We start from the raw sequence: 25,794 nt of genomic DNA, 5'->3' as shown, positions 1-25,794 counted from the left end.
GGTTTGGAACTACTTGAGGGTGAGAAAATGATGACAGAATTTTCATTTTTGGGTGAACTATCCCTTTAAATAAGGGACTGCATGCTTGAGGTTAGGTCAGTTGCAGAACATGCCCAAACCATCTCCATATAAGGGCTTTCATCAAAAAAACTTTCTTTTACCGCATTTCGCCACTGTCAACAAACATATGACACTCTCTAAAGACACGCTCTTGCCTGAGTGTCATCCTCAAAACCAGTTCAAACATAATAAACTCCTTTAATACAGGCCCAGATTACAGACTCTCATTAGCAAGCTGTACATTCACGTATATGCATTTTTATGCAGAGGAACCTTGCAGCTCAAGCTATTATGCAACTCTTTTAGTGTATATGATAAAATTTAATCTTAACCATGATTATAAGGCCACCCTGAGTATGTGATTTTTGCATACATGGGGTTTCAGTGAGTACAAGTTTTGTATGAAAGTTATTGGTGTATCATGATTTGTTTATTAAAGGGGTCCTTGATTATGATTTCACTTTTCTAACTTTAGTTAGTGAGTAATGTTGCTGTTTGAGCATAAGCAACATCTGCAAAGTTACAACGCTCAAAGTTCAATACAAAGAAATCGCTTTTTAAGGACTACAACAAACGACTGCTAGGGACTACAATGAGCTTCTTTCTGTGTTGGTGACATCACAAACCCCACAATTTACATAAACCCCGCCCCTGAGAACACACAACAAATGGGGCGAGGCCATGTTGGGCTGCTTTAGAGGAAAAGTTGTTGTAGTAGAGTGTTGTTGCCATGCCGTCATTTTACACCAGACTGCTTCACAAACGAGGGTCAATTCAACACTGGATTTGCACAAAAGATTAACATGACGGCACATGCTAGTCGATGAGTTGAATCAACTCCACAGCGGCTACATAAATCTATCCACTAACCATTCAGAAACGTCCAGTTTCATTCTAAAAGTTGTAACTTCTTCCTGAGTCTCTCCATCAGTGTCCGACTCCGGTTTGAACAATGTAAGGCTGAACACCGTTACAGACAATCCTCATTTTGTCTGCGTGAGATTCTCCAGCTTTGTTGTTGTTGAGCAACCGAAGTGAGAGCTGTTAAAGCTCCGCCCTCTTCTGGAAAGGGGGCCGGGAGCAGCAGTTCATTTGCATTTAAAGGGACACACTAAAACGGCGTGTTTTTGCTCACATCCAAATAGGGGCAAATTTGACAAGCTATAATAAATGATCTGTGGGGTACTTTGAGCTGAAACTTCGCAGACACATTCTGGGGACACCAGAGACTTATATTACATCTTGTAAAAGGGGCATTGTAGGTCACCTTTAAAGACTCTATGTGTTATTTTAAAGTGGCCTTTTTTATGGTGAGATCTAAACTTGAATCATTAAATCTGTCATTCCTCCATCTCATTAACCTTCAGGGGACATCCTCCATCCATCTTTCTCTCTTTTTTCATTTTTTTCCTTCCTTCCTCTGGATGTAGCGCTCTTCAGGAGCATGTATACTAGATAACACGGTAATGAAACGTGAACTTTTTGTTTGCTCCAGAGTGTTTATGGATGTTTTTGTGATGAGTTGGCTCCGGGTTTGTCTACTGTGATGGTCCTTTTCCTCACAATAAGCCAAAACCGACACTCTTTGATAGACAAAAGAAATAAACAACAAAATACTAGTGAAGTATTTATGCCACCATAATTTTGATGTATATGTGTAAGATTTGTGTTTGTGGCAAGAGCATGTGTGTTACTGTGCACTGTCTGAATAGATTTTCAGTTTTGAGTAGAAGCTCTTGCAAAGAAAAACAAAACATTCTTAAACGCAGTTCTCGCTGTCCTCATAGCCACAGTTGCACAACATGAGTGTTATTTGTGGGAAATAATGTGGTTATTTTTAGTTTGTGCCGTACGTCTCCAAGAGCACAAGCCAGGTTTATTAAATCACACACTCCAAGGTATACAGAACACAAAGCAGATACCTGCTATCATTGTTTGGCAGAGAACAGACACTTTCTGTCTATCTGATTTCAATGTATTCAAGTGTGTGAGTGAAAGAGAAAGAAATATTGTGTTTATTTTAGTGTCCCCACTTACGTCCGTCTGCTGTACATACTCATAGGCGTAATGGAGGCTTGTTTCATAAGCCAACCGTCCTTAAACCTCCCTATTTAACCTCTGCTTAGTATCAATAACAGGATTTGGCTTTTTAGTAGTCCTTGCTAAGGGTTAGTATGGAAACTTGTTTCCGCCACTAAATAAAAAAAAAGGTAATTGCAACTTTTTATCTCACAATTCTGACTTTTTTCGCAGAATTGTGAGATTTAAACTCACAACTGCGAGTTATAATGTCAGAATTGTGTGATATAAATTTGCAATTTTGAGAAAAAACATCAGTCTTTTTTTCCTCACAATTGGACATTATAACACGCAATTGCACAGTTCTCACAAATCTCACAGTTCTGAGAAAAAAAGTCAGAATTGCAAAATATAAATTCTGAAATTCTCGCAATTCTGACCTTTTTCTCACAATTGCGAGTTTATATCACGCAATTCTGACTTTATAACTCGCAATTCTGACTTTATATCACGAAATTCTGACTTTATATCACGCAATTTTGACTTTATAACTCGCAATTCTGACTTTATATCACGAAATTCTGACTTTATATCACGCAATTCTGACTTTATATCACGCAATTCTGACTTTATAACTCGCAATTCTGACTTTATAACTCGCAATTCTGACTTTATATCACACATTTCTGACTTTATAACTCACAATTCTGACTTTATAACTCGCGAATTCTGACTTTATAACTCACAATTCTGAATTTATATCACGCAATTCTGACTTTATATCACGTAATTCTGACTTTATAACTCACAATTCTGACTTTATATCACGCAATTCTGACTTTATATCACGTAATTCTGACTTTATAACTCACAATTCTGAATTTATATCACGCAATTCTGACTTTATAACTCACAATTCTGACTTTATATCACGAAATTCTGACTTTATAACTTGCAATTCTGACTTTATATCACAAAATTCTGACTTTATATCACGCAATTCTGACTTTATATCACGCAATTCTGACTTTATAACTCGCAATTCTGACTTTATATCACGCAATTCTGACTTTATAACTCGCAATTCTGACTTTATATCACGCGATTCTGACTTTTTAACTCGCAATTCTGACTTTATAACTCGCAATTCTGAATTTATATCACACAATTCTGACTTTATATCATGCAATTCTGACTTTAAAACTCACAATTCTGACTTTATAACTCGCAATTCTGACTTTATATCACGCAATTCTGACTTTATAACTCACAATTCTGACTTTATATCACGAAATTCTGACTTTATAACTTGCAATTCTGACTTTATATCACAAAATTCTGACTTTATATCACGCAATTCTGACTTTATATCACGCAATTCTGACTTTATAACTCGCAATTCTGACTTTATATCACGCAATTCTGACTTTATAACTCGCAATTCTGACTTTATATCACGCGATTCTGACTTTTTAACTCGCAATTCTGACTTTATAACTCGCAATTCTGAATTTATATCACACAATTCTGACTTTATATCATGCAATTCTGACTTTAAAACTCACAATTCTGACTTTATAACTCGCAATTCTGACTTTATATCACGCAATTCTGACTTTATAACTCGCAATTCTGACTTTATATCACGCAATTCTGACTTTATATCACGCAATTCTGACTTTATATCACGTAATTCTGACTTTATATCACAAAATTCTGACTTTATAACTCGCAATTCTGACTTTATACTCGCAATTCTGACTTTATATCACGTAATTCTGACTTTATATCACAAAATTCTGACTTTATAACTCGCAATTCTGACTTTATATCACAAAATTCTGACTTTATATCACAAAATTCTGACTTTATAACTCGCAATTCTGACTTTATACTCGCAATTCTGACTTTATATCACAAAATTCTGACTTTATAACTCGCAATTCTGACTTTATACTCGCAATTCTGACTTTATATCACGTAATTCTGACTTTATATCACAAAATTCTGACTTTATAACTCGCAATTCTGACTTTATATCACGAAATTCTGACTTTATATCACGCAATTTTGACTTTATAACTCGCAATTCTGACTTTATATCACGAAATTCTGACTTTATATCACGCAATTCTGACTTTATATCACGCAATTCTGACTTTATAACTCGCAATTCTGACTTTATAACTCGCAATTCTGACTTTATATCACACATTTCTGACTTTATAACTCACAATTCTGACTTTATAACTCGCGAATTCTGACTTTATAACTCACAATTCTGAATTTATATCACGCAATTCTGACTTTATATCACGTAATTCTGACTTTATAACTCACAATTCTGACTTTATATCACGCAATTCTGACTTTATATCACGTAATTCTGACTTTATAACTCACAATTCTGAATTTATATCACGCAATTCTGACTTTATAACTCACAATTCTGACTTTATATCACGAAATTCTGACTTTATAACTTGCAATTCTGACTTTATATCACAAAATTCTGACTTTATATCACGCAATTCTGACTTTATATCACGCAATTCTGACTTTATAACTCGCAATTCTGACTTTATATCACGCAATTCTGACTTTATAACTCGCAATTCTGACTTTATATCACGCGATTCTGACTTTTTAACTCGCAATTCTGACTTTATAACTCGCAATTCTGAATTTATATCACACAATTCTGACTTTATATCATGCAATTCTGACTTTAAAACTCACAATTCTGACTTTATAACTCGCAATTCTGACTTTATATCACGCAATTCTGACTTTATAACTCACAATTCTGACTTTATATCACGAAATTCTGACTTTATAACTTGCAATTCTGACTTTATATCACAAAATTCTGACTTTATATCACGCAATTCTGACTTTATAACTCGCAATTCTGACTTTATATCACGCAATTCTGACTTTATAACTCGCAATTCTGACTTTATATCACGCGATTCTGACTTTTTAACTCGCAATTCTGACTTTATAACTCGCAATTCTGAATTTATATCACACAATTCTGACTTTATATCATGCAATTCTGACTTTAAAACTCACAATTCTGACTTTATAACTCGCAATTCTGACTTTATATCACGCAATTCTGACTTTATAACTCGCAATTCTGACTTTATATCACGCAATTCTGACTTTATATCACGCAATTCTGACTTTATATCACGTAATTCTGACTTTATATCACAAAATTCTGACTTTATAACTCGCAATTCTGACTTTATACTCGCAATTCTGACTTTATATCACGTAATTCTGACTTTATATCACAAAATTCTGACTTTATAACTCGCAATTCTGACTTTATATCACAAAATTCTGACTTTATATCACGCAATTCTGACTTTATAACTCGCAATTCTGACTTTGTATCACGCGATTCTGACTTTTTAACTCGCAATTCTGACTTTATAACTCGCAATTCTGAATTTATATCATGCAATTCTGACTTTAAAACTCGCAATTCTGACTTTATAACTCGCAGTTCTGACTTTATATCACGCAATTCTGACTTTATAACTCGCAATTCTGACTTTATATCACGAAATTCTGAATTTATATCACGCAATTCTGACTTTATAACTCGCAATTTTGACTTTATATCACGCAATTCTGACTTTATAACTAACAATTCTGACTTTATAACTCGCAATTTTGACTTTATATCACGCAATTCTGACTTTATAACTAACAATTCTGACTTTATAACTCGCAATTCTGACTTTATAACTTGCAATTCTGACTTTATAACTCGCAATTCTGACTTTATATCACACATTTCTGACTTTATAATGCAATTCTGACTTTATATCACACATTTCTGACTTTGTAACTCAAAATTCTGACTTTATATCATGCAATTCTAAGTGTATAACTCGCAATTCTGAGAAAAAAAAGTCAGAATTGTGAGATAAAAAGTCGAAATTACCATTTTTATGTTTTTTATTCCATGGCGGAAACAAACTTCCATAGGTTAGTGATTTGAACAACTCCTAACCTAAGTATTAAACTGTGTAACTCATCCACACTGTTTGTGTTACAGACATTTGTCTGATCTGTAACTTTTATGTTTACTGACTCAATTGTGTGTGTGTGTGTGTGTGTGTGCTGTCTTTTTCAGATATGGACGAGTGTGAAAACGACTACAATGGCGGATGTGTTCATGAATGCATCAATATCCCTGGGAACTACAGGTGCACATGCTACGATGGATTCATGCTGGCAGACGACGGGCACAACTGTCTCGGTAAGACGCTAGAGAGAAAAATAGACTCAGTTGCCTCTCTTGACAGACTTACAGATGAGTTACTCCCTCGTCATCTCTTTGCCCGGCTAACGACCTCTGTAATGACCCCCTCCGCAAACGTAAACAAATCTGCCTCAGCGATCTTTCCATGCAGCGCCTCGGAAAAGGCCAGCCGAGCCACATCTAGCGCCAGTATTCCATCCCCGTTCTGACAGGAGCACGCCAACAGGAACCTTGCGATTATTTTCATCTCTTAAAAATGTCACCCAAATGTCACCAGTGGCGCAATCGCATCCAATTCCCAGAAATCGGCAGTCAGGTCTGATGTTTATGTTAGTGGTTAAAAATGGAAGTAGGGGAAGAAAAGGCTGAGAGAAAATTAATAACTTGCCATCTCATATTTATTGAAATAGTTCAAAGATGAAATTCCATGACCCAGAGAGTTAGGTCCGGGTCTCATGGTTTTTGCTGGATTGCTGTGGGGATTCAGGAATTCGTTAAAAAGTATGTTTTTTTGTAGCGAGCCTGTCTGCGTTACCGCTCTAAGTGAGTGCAGATGTGTTTTTGGTCAAAAGTGACTTATCAACCTAAAGTGTGGTGGCTCTATAGTGTCATGGTGACCACGTATTTCAGTGTCGCATGAGATAAAGAAAGAGAATACAGCACTGGTGTTCGTCTTAGCAGCTGGATGAAGACCTTGAACCGCTCTCATCTCCTCTCTGCTCTCATAATCCAAAGCAAATATGTGCGCCGAGCCGAGTTTCAGGATGCTGAGGTCATCGTTTTTCATTAGACTTCGTAATGATGATGGATCCCAGAACGGGACATCAGGGCTCAGACCTTCAGAGACCTTTAGCACCTCCTCCGCCTTGCTACATCAGATTTCCTCAGATGATTTTTCCTAATATGTTTCTCTTTCAAAACAGAACTGTAGTGTATAGTGATGACATCAGATTCCATGGTATTTTGATATCATGTACTACTTGGGAAGTGTGTAATTTCCGACCCAATCTCATGAGAATTTGTAAGCATTGTACTAGTTGGCTATTTCATTTGATTTTGTACAATGTGACTGGTATGATTTGTAGGTAAAGGCCGTGTGTCCACCAAAGCGTTTTTTTTTCTGAGGCTAGCGTATTTTTCTGATTGTTTTCAATAGGAGCGCCGCGTTTTTTTAAACCGCCAGGAGCGTAATGAGGCGCTGAGCATCTATTTCACGATGAAGTGCTGAGCACTCTGTGTTTTACCGGTTGCCAAGAGTTGAAGAATGTTCAACTTTGGGTAAAACGCAGCGCTCATCACTGTCACTTTGTACCCAGCCGTCCAATCACAGTAGAGGAGGGGTGGGACAAATACTACACTGACCAGCCGCCACATCTGCTTGTACAGCATCAACAGATGACAACAACAAGCATAATAATGGAACAAAATAATTTAAAACAAGAGCCAGAGCAAATACTTTACATTGTATCAACATTGTTTTTATATGGAAACAATACAGAAACAAACTATATGTGAAATGAGATATAGTAACACTCCCGCAGATATTCTGTATCATAGCAAGTGAAGCGTCTCAGCTGAAAAAAAACCTGTTTTCAGGAGAGCGCCTAGCATTTTCAGCTGGCTAAAAATGCTTTGGTGGACACACGGCCTTAGCGTCTATTTCACGCTGAGCGCTCTGCGTGGTTTTTTTTTTTTTTTTCGCTCATTGAGAGTTGAAGAATGTTCAACTTTCGGTAGAACGCAGCGCTCTTCACTGTCACTTTTTACCCAGCCGTCCAACCACAGCAACCAACCTGCCACATCCTGCTGGGACAACGGCAACAGACGACAACAACAAGCACAACAACGGAACAAAATCATTAAAAACAAGCGTCAGAGAAAATATTTTACATTGTATCGACATTTCTATATTCAGAAACAAACTATCTGGGAAATCCAACCCGATCTTTTGCTAAATCGTACAAATTTTACGAGTTGCCAAATTTGTATGAATTCATACGAATGACCTACCACTAACCCTGCCCCTAAACCTACCCGTCACTGGGGTTTAGACAAATCGTATGAATTCGTACGAGTGAGGTTGTACAAATTCATACGGATTAGCCACCTCGTAAAATACATACGATTTTGTTGTGAGATTGTAGTAACACTTAATATAAAACGAATATTTCATTTATAGCACATATAGCGTCTCAACCGAAAAAAAATGCTGCGCCGCTGAAGCGCTCTCAAGTGCCCACAGCAAGGCGTTTTCAGAAGAGCGCTGGCGTTTTTAGTTTGGTGGCCACACAGCCTAAAGTTCGGGCCCCAGCCCCACCCCTAGTCAGAGATTTTATATGAATCTATACGATGTGACTGGTGCGAAAACGTACGATCTGTAGGTAAAACGTCACCATAAAGGTCCACCCCTAAACCCATCTCTTTAGTGGGACGTAAGCAAATCGCACAAAAACGTATGAATGAGATTGTACGAATTCATAAGAAATCGCAACCAATTTACTAAAATTACTTACGAACTTACAGTCATGAGAGACTGTTGGTGATTTCTGCACCACTAGAAGCATCTAACAGGACATGTGAAAAGCAGTGAATGTTTGCAAACAGTCCTTTCGTCTTTTATTGTTAGGCCAAAAAATAGTCCTGCCTCCAAATCGCACAATTGGTTGAGGCAATTTTGCGAACATTTGCTCTTTATTTTGCTATGGCGCTAACAAAGTCAGGCAGTTCAATGTATTCATGTTATTCTGATCAAAATCACTTGAATGCATGTCTTCTATGCTTTCTGAGCTCATAGGTAGAAACTTCCCAAGCATTTGAACAGATAATGCTCACTCGTATTGTTTTGAATGGGGGAAAGTGCAACGCGCAATATGGTGGAATAAGTCCCGCCTTCTAAATAAGAGCCAATCGCGATTGGTAAAGTCATTGCGTCACTGCAGCGGCCGTTTGAAGCTCCGGTTTCTATAGAAACAGTCAGATGCGCGCTTCCTATAGAGACGCCCACTTAGGACTGCGCATGCGCATTAGCTTGATCCAGCCTGAAAAATACAGTTTTTTGTCATGATTCGAGCGTTTAGAAACAACATTTATGAGATAGTTGTTGTCAGATTTGTCAAATTAGAAAAATTTAATCCAAAGCTTGGCAAACAGTATTCAAAGAAATGCCGAGTGAATGGCCACCGAGTGAAATGACTTGTCTTAAAGGGACTTTGACTCAAAATAAAAAAGTTAATTAACTAAATCTTTTATGTTAATTTCTATCAAAATGTATGAGTTAGCTAACTCATTACTTCAAGTTAGAAGCAATTAACATGCATGAGTACTACAAACTCAAAACTTGATAGTTCTGCTTACTTAATATTGGGAAAATCATAACTCAAATACATTTTTTGAGTTAGCCCAACTTATTCGGCTTTACAGTGCTGTTTAAACAAGCAAGGTGATTCTAATGACGTGGGCATTACACAACACACCTTTAATGACTATCAAATTCATGTACCATGGTATTTACATTGTACTCCAAGTTATTCCTTAGAATACTATGGTCAAACCAGATACTATGCCAAAAAAACCAAGGTATTACCATTATACAGTGTCAAAAACTGTGAAAATGCTGTATGGTATTTTATCTCTATGACTCTTTCCTTCATAATCAAACCTTCATTCTTTACTTTCTCTAACTTTTCTTTTTATCCTTTTTATCCTTAAAATCTCTCTCTTTCTTCCATTCTCTCTTTGCACACTCTCTCTCTCTCCGCATTTTCTTGGTTATCTTGGCTGTGGGTCTCTTTGGAGTAACTCCAGGCTGTTTCCCTAGAGGCGATAGACTTGCCTTCTATTTGACATCTTTATTGTGGAATGTCTCAAATACAAGTCTAAATGATGGCTCTGGGAACTAAGACAAGGCCGTAGAGAGCCATCAGCAGCATTGAGGGGGCTCTCCTGTTCGAGCCCCCTCCTTCTGCTGCTCTTGTTATGTCTTTCCCTTCGCTTCCAGTTTTCTGTCCGACTCGCTACATTTCTCTTCATTTCTTCCCCTTTTTTCTGTCTTGTCCTCTCTCCTGGATTTAATCTGGTTCTGTCTGTCTTTGTCTCAGCCCCTGTCCTCCACCTCTACCTAGAAATAGATTGACACAGAAAAAGTGAATCATTTAGAGATTTTTCTCTCCTTGTCTTCTTCTATCCGAGTCACTTTAATCTTCGTTTGAGAGTTTAAAGGAATATTCCTGGTTCAACAGCATTTGTGGCTTAAAGTTTGTTACCACATAAAATGATTCCAACTTGTCCATCAGTTTTTAAAAAGGGCTAAAAGTGTCTTTTCATAGAGCTTAACTTATTCTGAACTCGAAACACTTCTTTGGTGAAAGAAATGTCGTCATATGGCTCTTTGTAATGTTTCCTCCTCATGCACTCTCTTATGTCTGCTTAATGCTGATGTTTCTCATTCACACATCATCTGCATGTGAGTTTGTTTGCTCTTTCAAAACCTCATTCATTCTCATTGGCGCTTTACCGTCATATGACGTGTTGTCATAGCACCCCTCATGTTTCTCATTGGCATGTGTGTGCATTAGGCAAGTTCAGATGGAAGTGAAACCACTAGAACTACTGACCTTCTCAAAAGGTTAAATGAATCATGTTTATGATGACCTTTTCCTGTAATCTCTTTTTTTTTGTCTTTTTGACATTCTCTTTCTATTTCATTTTCTCCAAGTATGTATTGCTTAACCTTTTCTAACTTACTTCCAGATAATTAATGGCTTCTTTTAACTAGATTTTTACATGTTCTGATGAAAATGCGGTTGGTGTGCTCATACAAAATTTTGCATTACAAGGATGTTGTGGATGGTTGACAAGGTGTTGTTATGTAGATATTAAAGGGGACCTATTATGCCCCTTTCCACAAGATGTAATATAAGTCTCTGGTGTCCCCAGAATGTGTCTGTGAAGTTTCAGCTCAAAATACTCCACAGATCATTTATTATAGTTTGTCAAATATGCCCCTATTTGGGTGTAAGCAAAAACACGCTGTTTTTGTGTGTGTCCCTTTAAATGCAAATGAGCTGCTGCTCTTGGCCCGCCTTCCAAAAGAGGGCGGAGCTTTAACAGCTCACGCTTCGGCTGCTCAACAACAAGAAAGCTGGAGAATCTCATGCAGCCAAAATGAGGATTGTCAGTAACGGCGTTCAGCCATTGTTGCTTGCGAAAACAAAATGGCGGCGCCTAAAATGTCATACCTTTTTGCGTTTGACATGATATTTTAAAGCAACTTCAGAGACAAATGGTCAGAAAGTATCTGACTTGTATTCACTGTACTTGGGCTAATTTGATAGTTTTCAGCCGCTAATAATAGTATTTGGTTTTAAATCCATGTTTGAAACAATTCCACAGATACCCAACCCACCCAACCAACCAAAAGTAATAGCACATGGGATGAGCAATAGCAATAGTGATGCTTGGCTTGTGCCACTGATTATGCTCTGCATAAACACACACACGCACACATTCACAGAGTGTGTTCAAACAAACCTACTGAGCGCTAACCAAACCACGAGCACTTTGAAATGGGACGGAAATCAGTGCTGTGGCTTGTCTGCCTGGTTGATCTTGTGTAGGAAGTCGTTTTAGATCTCCACATGTTAACAAGTCAAAGCTTTAATTGATGTAAGATTGGCTAATGGGGAGCTGATTAAAGAGCAATTTACTGCAGTTCCTCTGTCTTTTTCATTTCCATTCTTATTTGTTTTCTCTCTATGTGCAGGCAGCTGGACTCAATGTGTTGATCATTTGGTCCTTTTTTTTTATGAATGCCTGCGCTGCTGCTGCTGTTTATTTATCCTTTGGCTGCTTTTCTCCTCTCGTTCCAACATCAGAATGGGAGAAGAGAACTCATATAGTTAGAATTATAACATGGGTGATGTTGTAACTGAGGTCACTTTAAACAAGACAATTCTAAGCACTGTTCTGTTGAGTTGTGTTCACTTCACTTCACTTCACTTCACTTCAGTTCAACTCAGGTCACTTCTCTTCTCTTCTCTTCTCTTCTCTTCTCTTCTCTTCTCTTCTCTTCTCTTCTCTTCTCTTCATCTGCTGAATTAATTTCACTTAATTTCCATTTTATTCTGTTCTCTTTGCTTTGCTTCACTTGTATTCTGTTCACTACTGTTGCGTTAATTTCACTTTACTTTTATTTTGTCCTGTTCTGTTTGTCACTTCGCTTTACTTCACTTGTGTTCTATTGTTCACAATTCTGTTTCAGTTCATTTCACTTCTATTTTGTTTTGTTCTTTTCTCTTCTGTTCTGTTCTGTTAACTTCTGTTGAGTTAATTTCACTTCACTTTTATTTTGTCTTGTTCTGTTTGTCGCTTCGCTTTGCTTCTGTTCAGTTAATTTCTTCACTTCACTTCTGTTTTGTCACAAATCAGTTCATTTCACTTCTATTTTGTTCTGTTCTGTCCATTTCTGTTCACTTCACTTCTGTTGATTTCATTTCACTTTGCTTCTCTTTTGTTCTGTTACTTCACTGCCGTTTACATCTGTTGAGTTCATTTCACTTCAGTTCTGTTCATTTTTCTCCGCTTCACTTCACTTCACTTCTGTTCAGTTCTTTTCTGTTCTGTTCTGTTCACTTCTGTTCCTTTTTTGCTTTTTCCCGTCTCCATTCTATAGACATGTTCAGTTCACTTCTGTTCCATTTAGTTTTGTTCACACCTCACTTCACTTCTTCTGTTCTCTTCTGTTCTTTTCCCTTTTGTCTTGTTCTGTTTGTCGCTTTGCTTTACTTTTGTTCAGTTAATTTCTTCACTTCACTTCTGTTTTGTTTTTCACCATTCTGTTCATTTCACTTCGATTTTGTTCTCTTCTGTTACTTCGCTTCACTTTCCTTTAGTTCTGTTTACTTCTTCTCCATTTACATCTGTTGAGTTAATTTCACTTCATTTCTGTTCAGTTCTTTTCTGTTCTGTTCACTTATTTCTTTTTTGTTTTGTTCACATTTCATTTTACTTCAGTTCAGTTCACTTCTTCTGTTCTATTTACCTCACTTCACTTTTTTTCTGTTTTCTTCTGTTCTTTTTCTTTTTGTCTTGTTCTGTTTCGCTTTGCTTCTGTTCATTTAATTTCTTCACTTCTGTTTTTTCACAATTCTGTTGAGTTCATTTCACTTCTATTTTGTTCTGTTCTGTCCTTTTCTGCTTGCTTCACTTTTGTTGAGTTCATTTCACTTCACTTCTCATTTGTTCTGTTCTGTTACTTCACTTCACTTTCCTTCAGTTCTGTTTACTTCACTTCCAGTTACATCTGTTGAGTTAATTTCACTTCAGTTCTGTTCACTTTTCTACACTTCTCTTTTGTTCAGTTCTTTTCTGTTCTGTTCACTTCTTTTTTGTTTTCCCCCTCTTCATTCTATAGACATTCAGTTCACTTCTGTTAAGTTTTGTTCACATTTAACTTCATTTCTTCTGATCTATTCACCTCACTTCACTTTTTTTGTTCTTTTCTGTTCTTTTATTTTTTTGTACTTTTTTTTTGCATTGTCCTGTTCACTACTGCAATTATGTTTTTCTGTTCAGTCTTCTCCTCACCTCTTACTCTTTGATTTTTTTCTGTTCTCTGTTTCACTCTTAATTTCCTCCTCCTCCCTCCTCCTCCTCTCTCTCTCTCTCTCTCTCTCTCTCTCTCTCTCTCTCTCCTGTTGTGTTGTGTCATGTCATCTTAGATCTTTTCCAAATTAAAGTTTACACAAGAGCAATCAAACAAAACAAAAGCATTCTAGTTTAAACTCGCAGGCCTGGATGCCAGGGACTCTTGTTTAAATTTTGGCAGAGAGTGCCTTAATTGAGAGATGACAGCTGAAATGTTATTTTTTCCCCTCCTTTTAAAGCAAGAGAGTGCTGTCACACTGATGATATCTGTTTCCATTTCCACATTAAACACGGTGCACAACACGCTCTCAGCTATAGACTCACTCGAGACGGAGGCAGCCAGCATGTCTTCTCTAAACCCTCCTATCAAATATTACTCTTGTCCATGAACTGACAAATAAGAAGCAAGCCACAACGACTGGATGGTTACATGCGGCAATAAAGAGATAAAAGCTTGTGATCTGGGTGGCCACATAAGCGATGTTTCCCTGAATCTGTTCTGGCATTTTTATCAGTAGAAAAAAGGAGAAAGAGAGATGTCAACATGCATTTTTAGGGAGGAAAGAAAAATAGTGAAAGGAAAGTGGAAAGAAAGAGGTGACAACCTACAAAATAGCAACATGTCATGTTTTTAGAAGGGTCGAGACGAGGTGTCAACCATAAAGTTTCATTAATTCTTTAAAAACTTGTAAATGAAGATCGCAAATTATTTACAATGTGCTGGGGGTAAAATGTAATTACAAAATGCATGTGTATTTAGGGTGTTATATGGCAACACTTTCCCAGAGGAAAATTTTATTGCTTAGAGTTTGCACTTTTATAGCTTAGGAGACATAATGGAGGTCTTTGTTGTGTTTTGTTTATTATTTTTATCTTTTTTTATTTCTATATCGACTTTGTCTCAGATATTTCTCTTGAAAATCCTTTGGAGATGCAGACACAAATGACAAATGTTGACAAATGTTGTCAACATACACTACCGTTTAAGAGTTTGGACTTTACCAATCAGCGATTGGTTCTTTTATGTAGAAGGCGGGACTTATTCCGCCATATTGTGCATATTCTCCCATTCATGGTAATATGAGTGCACCATCTTTCTATATCTAAAGTCTTTAGTATACATTGGTGAATTCTGTAATAGAAGAATTTCATGAGAAATATTCAAATCTCATTCAGACTTTTTATTGGTAAATCATTGTAAATCTGAGCACAGTTTTGAAATGGTTGAGATCCCTTATGAAATTCTTTTTAAAACAGGAGAAATATCTGGGAATCAGGAAAATTTATTGAAACTTTATTTATCTTTATTTGCTCTCCATTTTGTCTAGGACAAACAATTGAGATGTTAAAGAGATCTCAGTTGTGATTGTTCTTTCATACAGGTTTGCTAAAGCATCTTAAGCTCTGTTCATGCTCTTATTAAAGCAAAAAGGGGGCTGAAATTCTCAAAATCAGCTTTATTTAACTCAATGTCATTCGTAAATAAAAACATTTTATATTAAATCAATGCCAAATAGAAGCGTTTTAAGTACTACTGTAGTACAAAAAGCTTTCGGTTCCTGGGGCAGACAGGGATGCCTCTGTGGACGAGGGCATAAAGACCCCCTCTCTCGAAGAGTACAGTAGTTAATAGGACAGTAAAGGCCTTGCTGTCCTGGCTGTGTTAACGAGACGCCCCTGCGGATGCTAAAATAAGAGTTATGTCGCTAGGTGAAGCCAGGAGCCACATAATAAACCACTGTGATCAAATTAAACCATGAAAAGTGGTTGTGTTTGCATGTTGTGAATGTATGTCCTACATTCATGCATGTCTTTCGGCTGATGCGATTATCGTAATTTATTAGGACATCACCAGGAAGAAATAGAGAATGGATAGCATGTCCAGACATTAGCTATAATGTTAGCCCAAATAAAGTACAGATCCACTCAGGACACAAAAGCTTTCGTAAGACAGTTAGTCTCCTTTAGCACAGCTGTCTTAACTTGTACGCTACATGGGATGTTGTTGAAGTCAGTGGGCCGAAGAGTGTGCTTTTGTGCCGCCCCGCTCAGGCGCTAACAGCTGTAGAGGTCTTTACGCACACAAATAAAGAGCTCGTAAAACTTGCTGCCTCTTAACACACTCCAAAAAGACAAGGCTGTAAACACGAACACACGTCAACATTAGCTGTCACAGACTGCCCTTATCAAAAAACATGTAAACGTGACAGTGTGAAGACAGACACTGCGATCTCTATCTATGCACCACAGTCACTTTGAGCGTGTTTGTGAGTGCAGAGCTGATAATTCACCTTTGACAGTGGAGGAAACTGGCGTGTTGTTTCCACACCTCATTTACCAAAGCTTTGATGCTCATTCAGCCTTTCAGTGTACAACATTCAATGCGAGTTTTATAAGTGGCTTGTAAACAACAGAACCAGATTATACTAAACGAGACAGACGGAAACATACCTACACCAGCCGAAAACGCATACTCATACACTCGACCACGTGTTCACACACATACAGGATGTAGGGAAGTCAGTCAGTTGAATATAGGCTTCAGTCAGGCTGTAGTGAAGCGATTCAGTAGAGAATCAAATCAAATTAAACTTTATTAATTATAAAAACATGGCAAGTTTTTAATTATAAAAATTTGCCATCAATCCATTCATAAACATTACACAATCTTTTTAAAATTACCCTACTATATATTGGTTACAATGTCTATCCAGTATTGTAGTACAATACTTTTTATAAGAACATGCAGAATGTATCTTTTGTTCTTCACTTTTTGTTCACTTTTATTTATTAATTTAATTATTTTTTAGAAAATTACATTATTAAAGCAGACTGTCCTCCAAAAAAAATGACCCTATAGGTCGTTTTTCAAGCACCTTATTACGACCTATATTTAAGTCATGCGCCCTCTAGCTGGCGTAAAAATAATGACAGTGTCATGTTACGTCTGTCGTCACCAATCAACCGTCGTTACCAATCAAAATGCGTGTTCATTTAAATTCAATGTGTGGACTTTTTACACCATTTGTCCTATTTCCATTTAGCAAAACTCATTTTTTTATTGATGTCATTTAAAAAAAAATCACAGTTATAAGTTTGTTTGTTTTGTTTTGATTTATTTATTTATTTTTTTAATTTGCTAGTTTTTTTTATTTAATTTGATTTATTTTTACATTTTACTTTATTTTATTTCAATGTTTGAGTAACACTACTAGAATTTACATATGTTGTCTATTCAAATTATAGATATATGAATTCCAAAATTTTAGTTTCGTTTAGTTTCGATTGGTTTTGTTTAATTTCACTTCATTTAGTTTCTTTTCATTTAAGGTTTGAGTAAAACTACCAGAATTCACTTATGCAGTCTTTTCAAATTATAGGTATATGAATTCCAAAATTTTTGTTTAGTTTCATTTAGATTTGTTTGGTTTCGCTTAGTTTAGTTATGTTTTGTTTAAGGTTTGAGGAATACTACATGAATTCACTTATGTTGTCTATTCAAACTATAATATGAATTCCAAACATGTTGGAATTGTTTGGAAACTTGTTTTGTTCTGTTTTCTTTTTGTATTGTTTGATACTGTTTGAGTGATACTACCAGAATTTATGTTGTCTATTCAAATTATAGCTATACAAATTCCAAACATGTTTTTGTTTTGTTTGAGTGATACTACCAGAATTCACTAATGTTGTCTATTCAAATTAAGAGGTATATGAATTCCAAAATGTTAGTTTCATTTAGTTTAATTTGGTCTTTAGTTTCGCTTCATTTAGTTTCTTTTTGTTTAAGGTTTGAGTAATACTACCAAAATTCACTTATGTGGTCTTTTCAAATTATAGGTATATGAATTCCAAAATATTAGTTTCGTTTAGTTTAATTTGGTCTTGTTTAGTTTTGCTTCATTTAGTTTCTTTTCGTTTAAGGTTTGAATAACACTACCAGAATTCACTTATGTGGTCTTTTCAAATTATAGGTATATGAATTCCAACATTTTTGTTTAGTTTCGTTTAGATTTGTTTGGTTTCGCTTAGTTTAGTTTTGTTTGTTACAATACTTTCTGTATTGTTTGATACTACCAGAATTTGTTTATGTTGTCTATTCAAAATGATAGCTATATGAATTCCAAACATGTTTTGTTTAGTTTTGTTTGAGTGATACTACCAGAATTCACTAATGTTGTCTATTCAAATTAGAGGTATATGAATTACAAAATTTTAGTTTCGTTTAGTTTCATTTGGTCTTGTTTAGTTTCGCTTCATTTAGTTACTTCCAGAATTCACTTATGTGGTCTTTTCAAATTATAGGTATATGAATTCTAACATTTTTGTTTAGTTTCGTTTAGATTTGTTTGGTTTTGCTTAGCTTAGTTTAGTTTTGTTTTATATAAGGCTTGAGTAATACTAACAGAATTCACTTATGTTGTCTATTCAAATTACAATATGAATTCCAAACATTTTGTTTTGTGTTGTTTTGTTTGAGTGATACTACCAGAATTTATGTTGTCTATTCAAATTGTACTGTAGCTACATTAATTCCAGGCATGATCCCCTTTAATGGTCTTCTAGTGTCTGGTGGTTATGGCCCTGTTAACTTTAGCTTGAGGTTGGAAAATGTTATCAAACATTCAGCAGAAACCTTTTTAAATTAAATAATAAAAGTCAAAAATGGCCTGTGAGAATGACAGGCCTGGAAAAGTGACGAGTGACAGAAGAGTGGCAGTGGTGGTACTCCCAGACAGCGAGACATAATAGCACCCCTGAGAGAGAGAGTTATGGGCTGCCGACTCCACAGAGGCAGGTTGCTCTGTTAGGGTTGCATAAAACTCACTCATGTGTGTTACTGGTCTCCAGTGTCACGCTGTTACTCAAACCAACACACCCACAATGCCATTTATAGTGTTGTCAAAGACTCAGCAATGGGCAAACACACATACAGACTGGACATTAGATTTATTCACAAGATACTCGCATCCAAACAGCTTTAAAAAGTCTGTCCTGTGCCTTTAACAGTTTAGCCAATGCTACTGACAGTTTGGACGACAGATACTGTTTTAATGTTCTTATTTCAGTCTTTTCTGTGCGTCTGTTTACTGGTTTATTTGTCTGGTAGATGTGTTTGAAAACTGGAACATCAAACTACTCATTTAATCAACATTCTTCAGTAGCCGCAGAGAGGAAATCAAGGAAAATCAGCTCCGGATAAACAAACACAGTTGCAAATACCTGAGCTGAGTCGGCTTTGGTTACGCAGAGAGACATGATGGTTTTGCCCAGATCCTTGTGCTTGAATGACTGTGTTTGTGTGCCTTGTAATGACCGTGTGTGTTTGTGTCTCTCTAGATGTGGACGAATGTCTGGACAACAACGGCGGCTGTCAGCAAATCTGCGTCAACACCATGGGCAGTTACGAGTGCCAGTGCAAAGAAGGGTTCTTCCTGAGTGACAACCAGCACACCTGCATCCACCGCTCGGATGGTGAGTCTCATCCTGCTAATAATGCATGTTGTCCTTACCAGCTGTGACCGAAACAAACCAGGCATTTCGTTTTTTTTAGCTTGTTTTTATCAGGCTGATTTGCTTCGCCTGCAAAGGAATCTCATTAGTCTAAAATCACGCTCAGTTATGTGAATAAATCTGTGCCAAAATCATTGAATATAACTTTTCAAGTACTGAATAAAATATAAAATGTTTGGGAATAAAAAAACTTTAAAAGGGGAGAAAGAATTACTTTAAAGGGGTCCTTGATTATGATTTCACTTGTTTAACTTTAGTTAGTGTGTAATGTTGCTGTTTCAGCATAAACAACATCTGCAAAGTTACGACGCTCAAAGTTCAATGTAAAGGGATATATTTTCTTTTACAGAAATTGCTTTTTAAGGACTACAACAAACAGCTGGTAGGGACTACAACGAGCTCCTTCCTGGGTTGGTGACATCACAAACCCCAAAATTTACATAAACCCCACCCCCGAGAATACACAACAAAGGGGGTGAGGCCATGTTGGGCTGCTTTAGAGAAGAGGAAGAGTTGTTGTAGTAGAGTGTTGTTGCCATGCCATCATTTTACGCCGGACTGCTTCAAAAACGAGGGTCAATTCAACTCTGGATTTGCACAAAAGATTAACATGATGGCACATGCTAGTCGATGAGTTGAATCAACTCCACAGCAACTACATAAATTTATCCACTAACCATTCAGAAACGTCCAGTTTCATTCTATAAGTTGTAACTTCTTCCTGAGTCTCTCCATCAGTGTCCGACTCAACAATGTAAGGCTGAACACCGTTACTGACAATCCTCATTTTGGCTGCGTGAGATTCTCCAGCTTTGTTGTTGTTGAGCAACCGAAGCGTGAGCTGTTAAAGCTCCGCCCTCTTCTGGAAAGGGGGCCGGGAGCAGCAGCTCATTTGCATTTAAAGGGACACGCACAAAAACGTCAATTTGATATAATCATATTACATTATATTAACACAAGAATTACTCTCTGCTGCAAGCTTGTCGTGTCCCGTTAGGCCATTGTCTTATTCTTATCATGTGTCCATGTGTACTCTGTCATTCTCACTGTGGGTTCAGAACAGCCAATTCAGCAGCATCACACTTCTGACAGTCTTGACCCTGGACTGATCTGAGGGTCAGAGGTGGAAGTTGAAGGCTTGAACGCGCAGGCAGCCAGCGGGCATGTCTTTGTGTGTGGATGGTGCATTCAGTTCAAATGCTTGGTAAAGTCAGTTGTGACGTGTGACTTCATGACGTGTGTGTGTGTAGATCATGCGACCCTCTTGTGCTTTCTCATTCCGCCTGTCAGAATTAACTAATGATGCTTCTCCATGTCGAGGCGGACACATTCCCACACACTACGCAAATCTGAGCGATTTGCACACATAGTCATGAATGAGAGTGGGTTGCTTCGTAATCGCATCTTTGATGTCCTTCACAATCATGTGTGGAATGTGGAGAGGAGTGTACGGCCCACTCCTTTTCATCCTCTCCTACTTTTTAAAGCTATATGTTCACTGTTTTTCCATTTCTGATTTTTAGGATGTATTTATATGGATGTGTGTGTGTGTCTGTGGAACAACAGTAAAAAGTGATTTTTCACTATTATTTACAACATTGAGACAATAAATAGAGACAATAAAAAAAAACTTTATGTATCAAAACCACTCCTTTCCTGGTAAAAAAATGAACTTGATTTTCAAAAATCAACAAATTAGCATCAACTGAAACATTTTTGACAAGATAAACATGTCAGTTTCTGAGTAACATGTCATTTATTTAAGCCACGAAATAAACTTCACTCTGTAAAGTATATTGAACTATGCAAAAAGCATTTTTAACATCTTCAGCATGTTTTATAATTACCCAAAAATCAAACATAGTTCACACCTTACGCATGTTATCATGTCCGTCAAACACTTAGGCTGGCTGTCAGTTGGAATATTAAAAACAAAAACATCAACATAACACACTCATTAGCATCAATCACTTTGCTGAAAAAATAATTATTACCTTACGTTCCATCTGTTTTCAAATCCAAATAATTTGAATATCACGACATCGATGTCTGTCAAAAAATAATGTGCACAACACATGGTAGTATTTACAAGAAGCAGAGTTCCAGCGAGTCACGCATTTCCTGGAAAACCCAAACTACCGGATGTTTTGACTACGTCATCGCTTTCCGAGAAGAGAGAGAAAATGGCGGCCTTTGCTGTCTGTCAGAGACCATAACGTACATAATACATAACACATATGAGTGTAAATTTGTTATTCACTCACTGAAATCGAATCAGAATGATCAGGGAACTAAGTGAAATATTTCACACTGCATGCTAAAGAGAATAAATTCCAATCCCAAAAATATTTTCAATAATTTTCTAGTTCTATATATAATATTGTGCATGCTCATTTTCCCTATTTTTACATTTCACTGGAAGAAGATCGGAGAGGGAGGAGAATGATAGAGCTAGTCAGGAGCTGGACAGAAAAATATAGAATTTGAGAGGAGGGGTACAGAAATGCTCCATATTTGCTTTTGGTGAATCTCTGCTCCTGCATGTAGTATTTTTACTTCAAAAGCAGAACTTTAGTAAATACTCTAGTAGTGTGTGTTTTTATGTGAGTGCGTGGTGCATTTGTGTACTTGTCTGTAAACAAGCTAAATGGTTGTTTTTGTGGATAGCTAACTGATGTGCTGTGGCAGTCCTGGATGACTCCGCATGCTACACAGACACACACACACACACACACACACACACACACACACACACACACACACTCACACTCACACACACTGCTCTATATACCCACTGTAAACAGAAAGAGGAATTGGATACTTGCCACTGGAAAGACTAGGTATCTTTCTCAATTATGAATTTTATGATGAATACTGTTCTGCTCAAAGTCTTCAAGAAGCTTTTAGTGTTTTATTTTATTTAGTTTAGTTTATTTATTCATATAGTTTATGGAGTATTATTTAAATTAAGCTATCTGACATACAGATATACTTTACATAAGACAAAATAATCCTACAATAGTAAACAATTGAGGTACTCGTACACAATCACAAAGGCTGTAAACAGTAAGGTGTAAAGTCAGCCAATCAGATAGTTTACCAGATCAAAAAAATATGCAGACAGTAGCTATTTTTATTGTTACATTATTATTTATTTGTTATTTTAAATTATTTTAAAATGATAAAAAATGAAGCAATTAAATAATTATAATTATTAGTAATTTATTTACTATATTAGTAAATAAATTACTAATATAATAATTTAAATTAGGTTTACAAATTTGATAAAAAAAACAGCTTTCAATTTCAATTGGTGTCATTAGTGGTGCAGAAATGACACACTGTACCTTTAAGCCCGTGTACAGTTTTTCTCATCTGCCTTAGTCTCGCAGTCAGACACACTGATTACAAACAGGCAAGCTTTCACACGTTTAATCTCACCCTAAATGAACCTCTCACCTTCCTTCATCACCCTCACTCATCAATAGTGTGCGTTTGGGAATCTGTGTGTGTGAATGTGTGTATGTTTCTTGTTTACAGTTCGTCTGTCACCGGTATGGCCCATTGGCTCATGTCTAAGACCTATGTATACGTGTGTGAGTGTGAGTGTGTGTGTGAGAGAGAGAGAGATGTGTGGTGTTGTGTGTTTACAATTCTTCACTCACCAGTGCGTCCTACTGGCCTGAGTCTAGCGCAGTGTTGTGTGTGTGTGTGTGTGTGTGTGACATTGGCGCCGTCTGTCTGCTGTGGAAAACTAGAGCTCTATAAGAGGCCATGTTCCTTTGACTAAGGCTTCTGTCAGTTCTATTGACCTGTGTGGGTCACTGTTTTACTGTAATGTCTGCTCTGTATGTCCATAACAGCTCATATAGTTAATGAGAGTTTTACGACAGTTGTCGTGGTCTATTTATGAATATGCATGAATAATCATATGCAATAAGCATCTGCATAAAATCTAAAAGCAATCTGTCTATCTGTCCATCTGTCTATCTATCCTTGTGTCTGTCATCTTTCAATCCATTATCCATAAGTCTATCCGTCTGTCTGCCATCCATCCTTAAATCTATATGTTCACCTATCTGTCTGTCCATCCCTCACTCTGTATATCCGTCTGTTTCTCTGTCTGCATCAATCTGTCTAACAATCTGTCTATCTCTCCTATCTCTCTATCCTTCTGTATATCCATCCTTGTGTCTATCTATCCATCAATCTGTCTATCTGTCAGTCAGTCTTTCTATCCATCTGGCTATCCATCCCTAATCTATTTATCCGTCTGTCTGTCTCTCTATCCATCTGTCTATCCTTCCTTGTGTCTGTCCAACCAATAGTCAATTTGTCTAACCGTCTGTCTGCCATACATCCGTAAATCTATATATCCACCTATCTGTCTATCCATCCCTCATTCTGTATGTCCATCTGCCCATCCATTAATCTGTCTATCAATCTGTCTGTCTCTCTATCCTTGTCTGTCCATCCTTGTGTCTATCCATCCATCAGTCTGTCTATCTGTCAGTCAATCTTTCTGTCCTTCTGTCTATCATCCTTAAATCTATTTATCTACCCGTCTGTCTATCCACCCCTTAATCTGTCTATTCGTATGCCTATCTCTCTATCCTTCTGTCTATCCATCAGTCAATCTGTCTATCCATCCATAAATCTATTTATCCACCTGTCTGTCTGTCATCCCTCAATCTTTCTATCCGTCTGCCTATCTGTCTATCCATCCATCTATCTCTCTATCCTTCTGTCCATCCATCTATCTGTCTATCTGTCTGTCTATCCATCCCTCAATCTGTCTATCCGTCTGCCTGTCTATCTATCCATGCCTCAGTCTGTCTATCCATCAGTTTTTCTCTCTATCCTTCTGTCTACCCATCTATCTGTCTAACCATCAATCTGTCTATCATCTGTAAATCTATTTATCTACCATCTACCGTCTATCCATCAGTTAATCTGTCTATCCGTCTGCTTGTCTATCTATCCATGCCTCAGTCTGTCTATCCATCAGTCTTTCTCTCTATCCTTCTATCTACCCATCTATCTGTCTATCCATCAATCTGTCTATCATCTGTAAATCTATTTATCTACCTCTCTGTCTATCCATCAGTCAATCTGTCTATCCGTCTGTCTATCCATCCCTAAATCTATTTATCCACCCATCTGTCTATCCACCCCTATCTCTATTTATCCACCTGTCTGTCTATCATCCCTCAATCTTTCTATCCGTCTGCCTGTCTGTCTATCCATCCATCCATCAGTCTGTCTATCCCTCTGCCTATCTGTCTATCCATGCCTCAATCTGTCTATCCATCCATCTATCTCTGTTACGCCTCGTTCTAATAAGAAAAGGGGCTGACGTGAGTTTGGTGGTAAACGAGGAAACCGACTCCAGCCGACAGATCACCACAGACATCAAAATAAGAGCCACAAATGATTTATTAAAGTGGAATAAAGAAAATTAAATAAAGGAGCAATAACTTCAGGGTGCCCCAAGGCCAAAACAACAAACAAAATAACACATAAATAAATGTCCTAACAAAAGAAACAACAATCCACTTCCCTAACTCCCTTAAATAAACAAATCGCAAACAAAGTCAAAATAAATGGCAGGACACCCCTACGCTCCTAAAGCATAAACAGAAACTTAGTTAAATCACTTCACAACAAAAACAGGAACAGTTTACAAAAAACAAGTGGTTCGAGATCTGCCGACGGGAGAAAGAATCCGGAGCTCCTCACACCAGAAGGCCAACGCCAGAACGAGCTCGCCATCTTCCAGGAGCACCGCCCTTTTTAAACGGAGCAACCGCAGGCTCAGCCAATGACATTTTCTCTGCAGCAACCAATCCCTGCACAGACACTTTAAAAAAAAACTCCACACAGAAAAGACAGATGCGGAATATCGTAACAATCTCTCTATCCTTCTGTCCATCCATCTATCTGTCTATCCATCAGTCAGTCTGTCTATCCATCCGTAAATCTATTTATCTTCCCGTCTGTCTATCCATCCCTCAATCTGTCTATCCGTCTACCTGTCTATCTATCCATGCCTCAGTCTGTCTATCCATCAGTCTTTCTCTCTATCCTTCTGTCTACCCATCTATCCGTCTATCCATCAATCTGTCTATCATCTGTAAATCTATTTATCTACCTCTCTGTCTATCCATCAGTCAATCTGTCTATCCATCCCTAAATCTATTTATCCACCCGTCTGTCTATCCATCCATCAATCTGTCTATCCATCAGTCTATCTCTCTATCCTTCTGTCCATCCAT

General features: G+C 37.2%; 1 protein-coding gene across 4 annotated transcripts in view; it reads left to right on the top strand.

Moving 5' to 3' along the window:
* scube1 (signal peptide, CUB domain, EGF-like 1) overlaps positions 1–25,794 on the top strand; it is an 85,068-nt gene that overhangs the window by 10,065 nt on the left and 49,209 nt on the right. For all 4 annotated transcript variants that reach the window (XM_051890886.1, XM_051890889.1, XM_051890890.1 and 1 more), the window contains exons 3-4: positions 6,233–6,358; positions 19,346–19,480. In XM_051890886.1, the coding sequence (XP_051746846.1) occupies positions 6,233–6,358; positions 19,346–19,480 (261 nt within the window). The remainder of the gene's footprint in view (positions 1–6,232; positions 6,359–19,345; positions 19,481–25,794) is intronic.

The sequence above is a fragment of the Ctenopharyngodon idella genome, chromosome 4, assembly GCF_019924925.1.
Source record: "Ctenopharyngodon idella isolate HZGC_01 chromosome 4, HZGC01, whole genome shotgun sequence".
Taxonomy (NCBI): Eukaryota; Metazoa; Chordata; class Actinopteri; order Cypriniformes; family Xenocyprididae; genus Ctenopharyngodon; species Ctenopharyngodon idella.
Note: the sequence above shows the minus strand (reverse complement) of the source record. Positions and strands in the feature narration are given on the sequence as shown.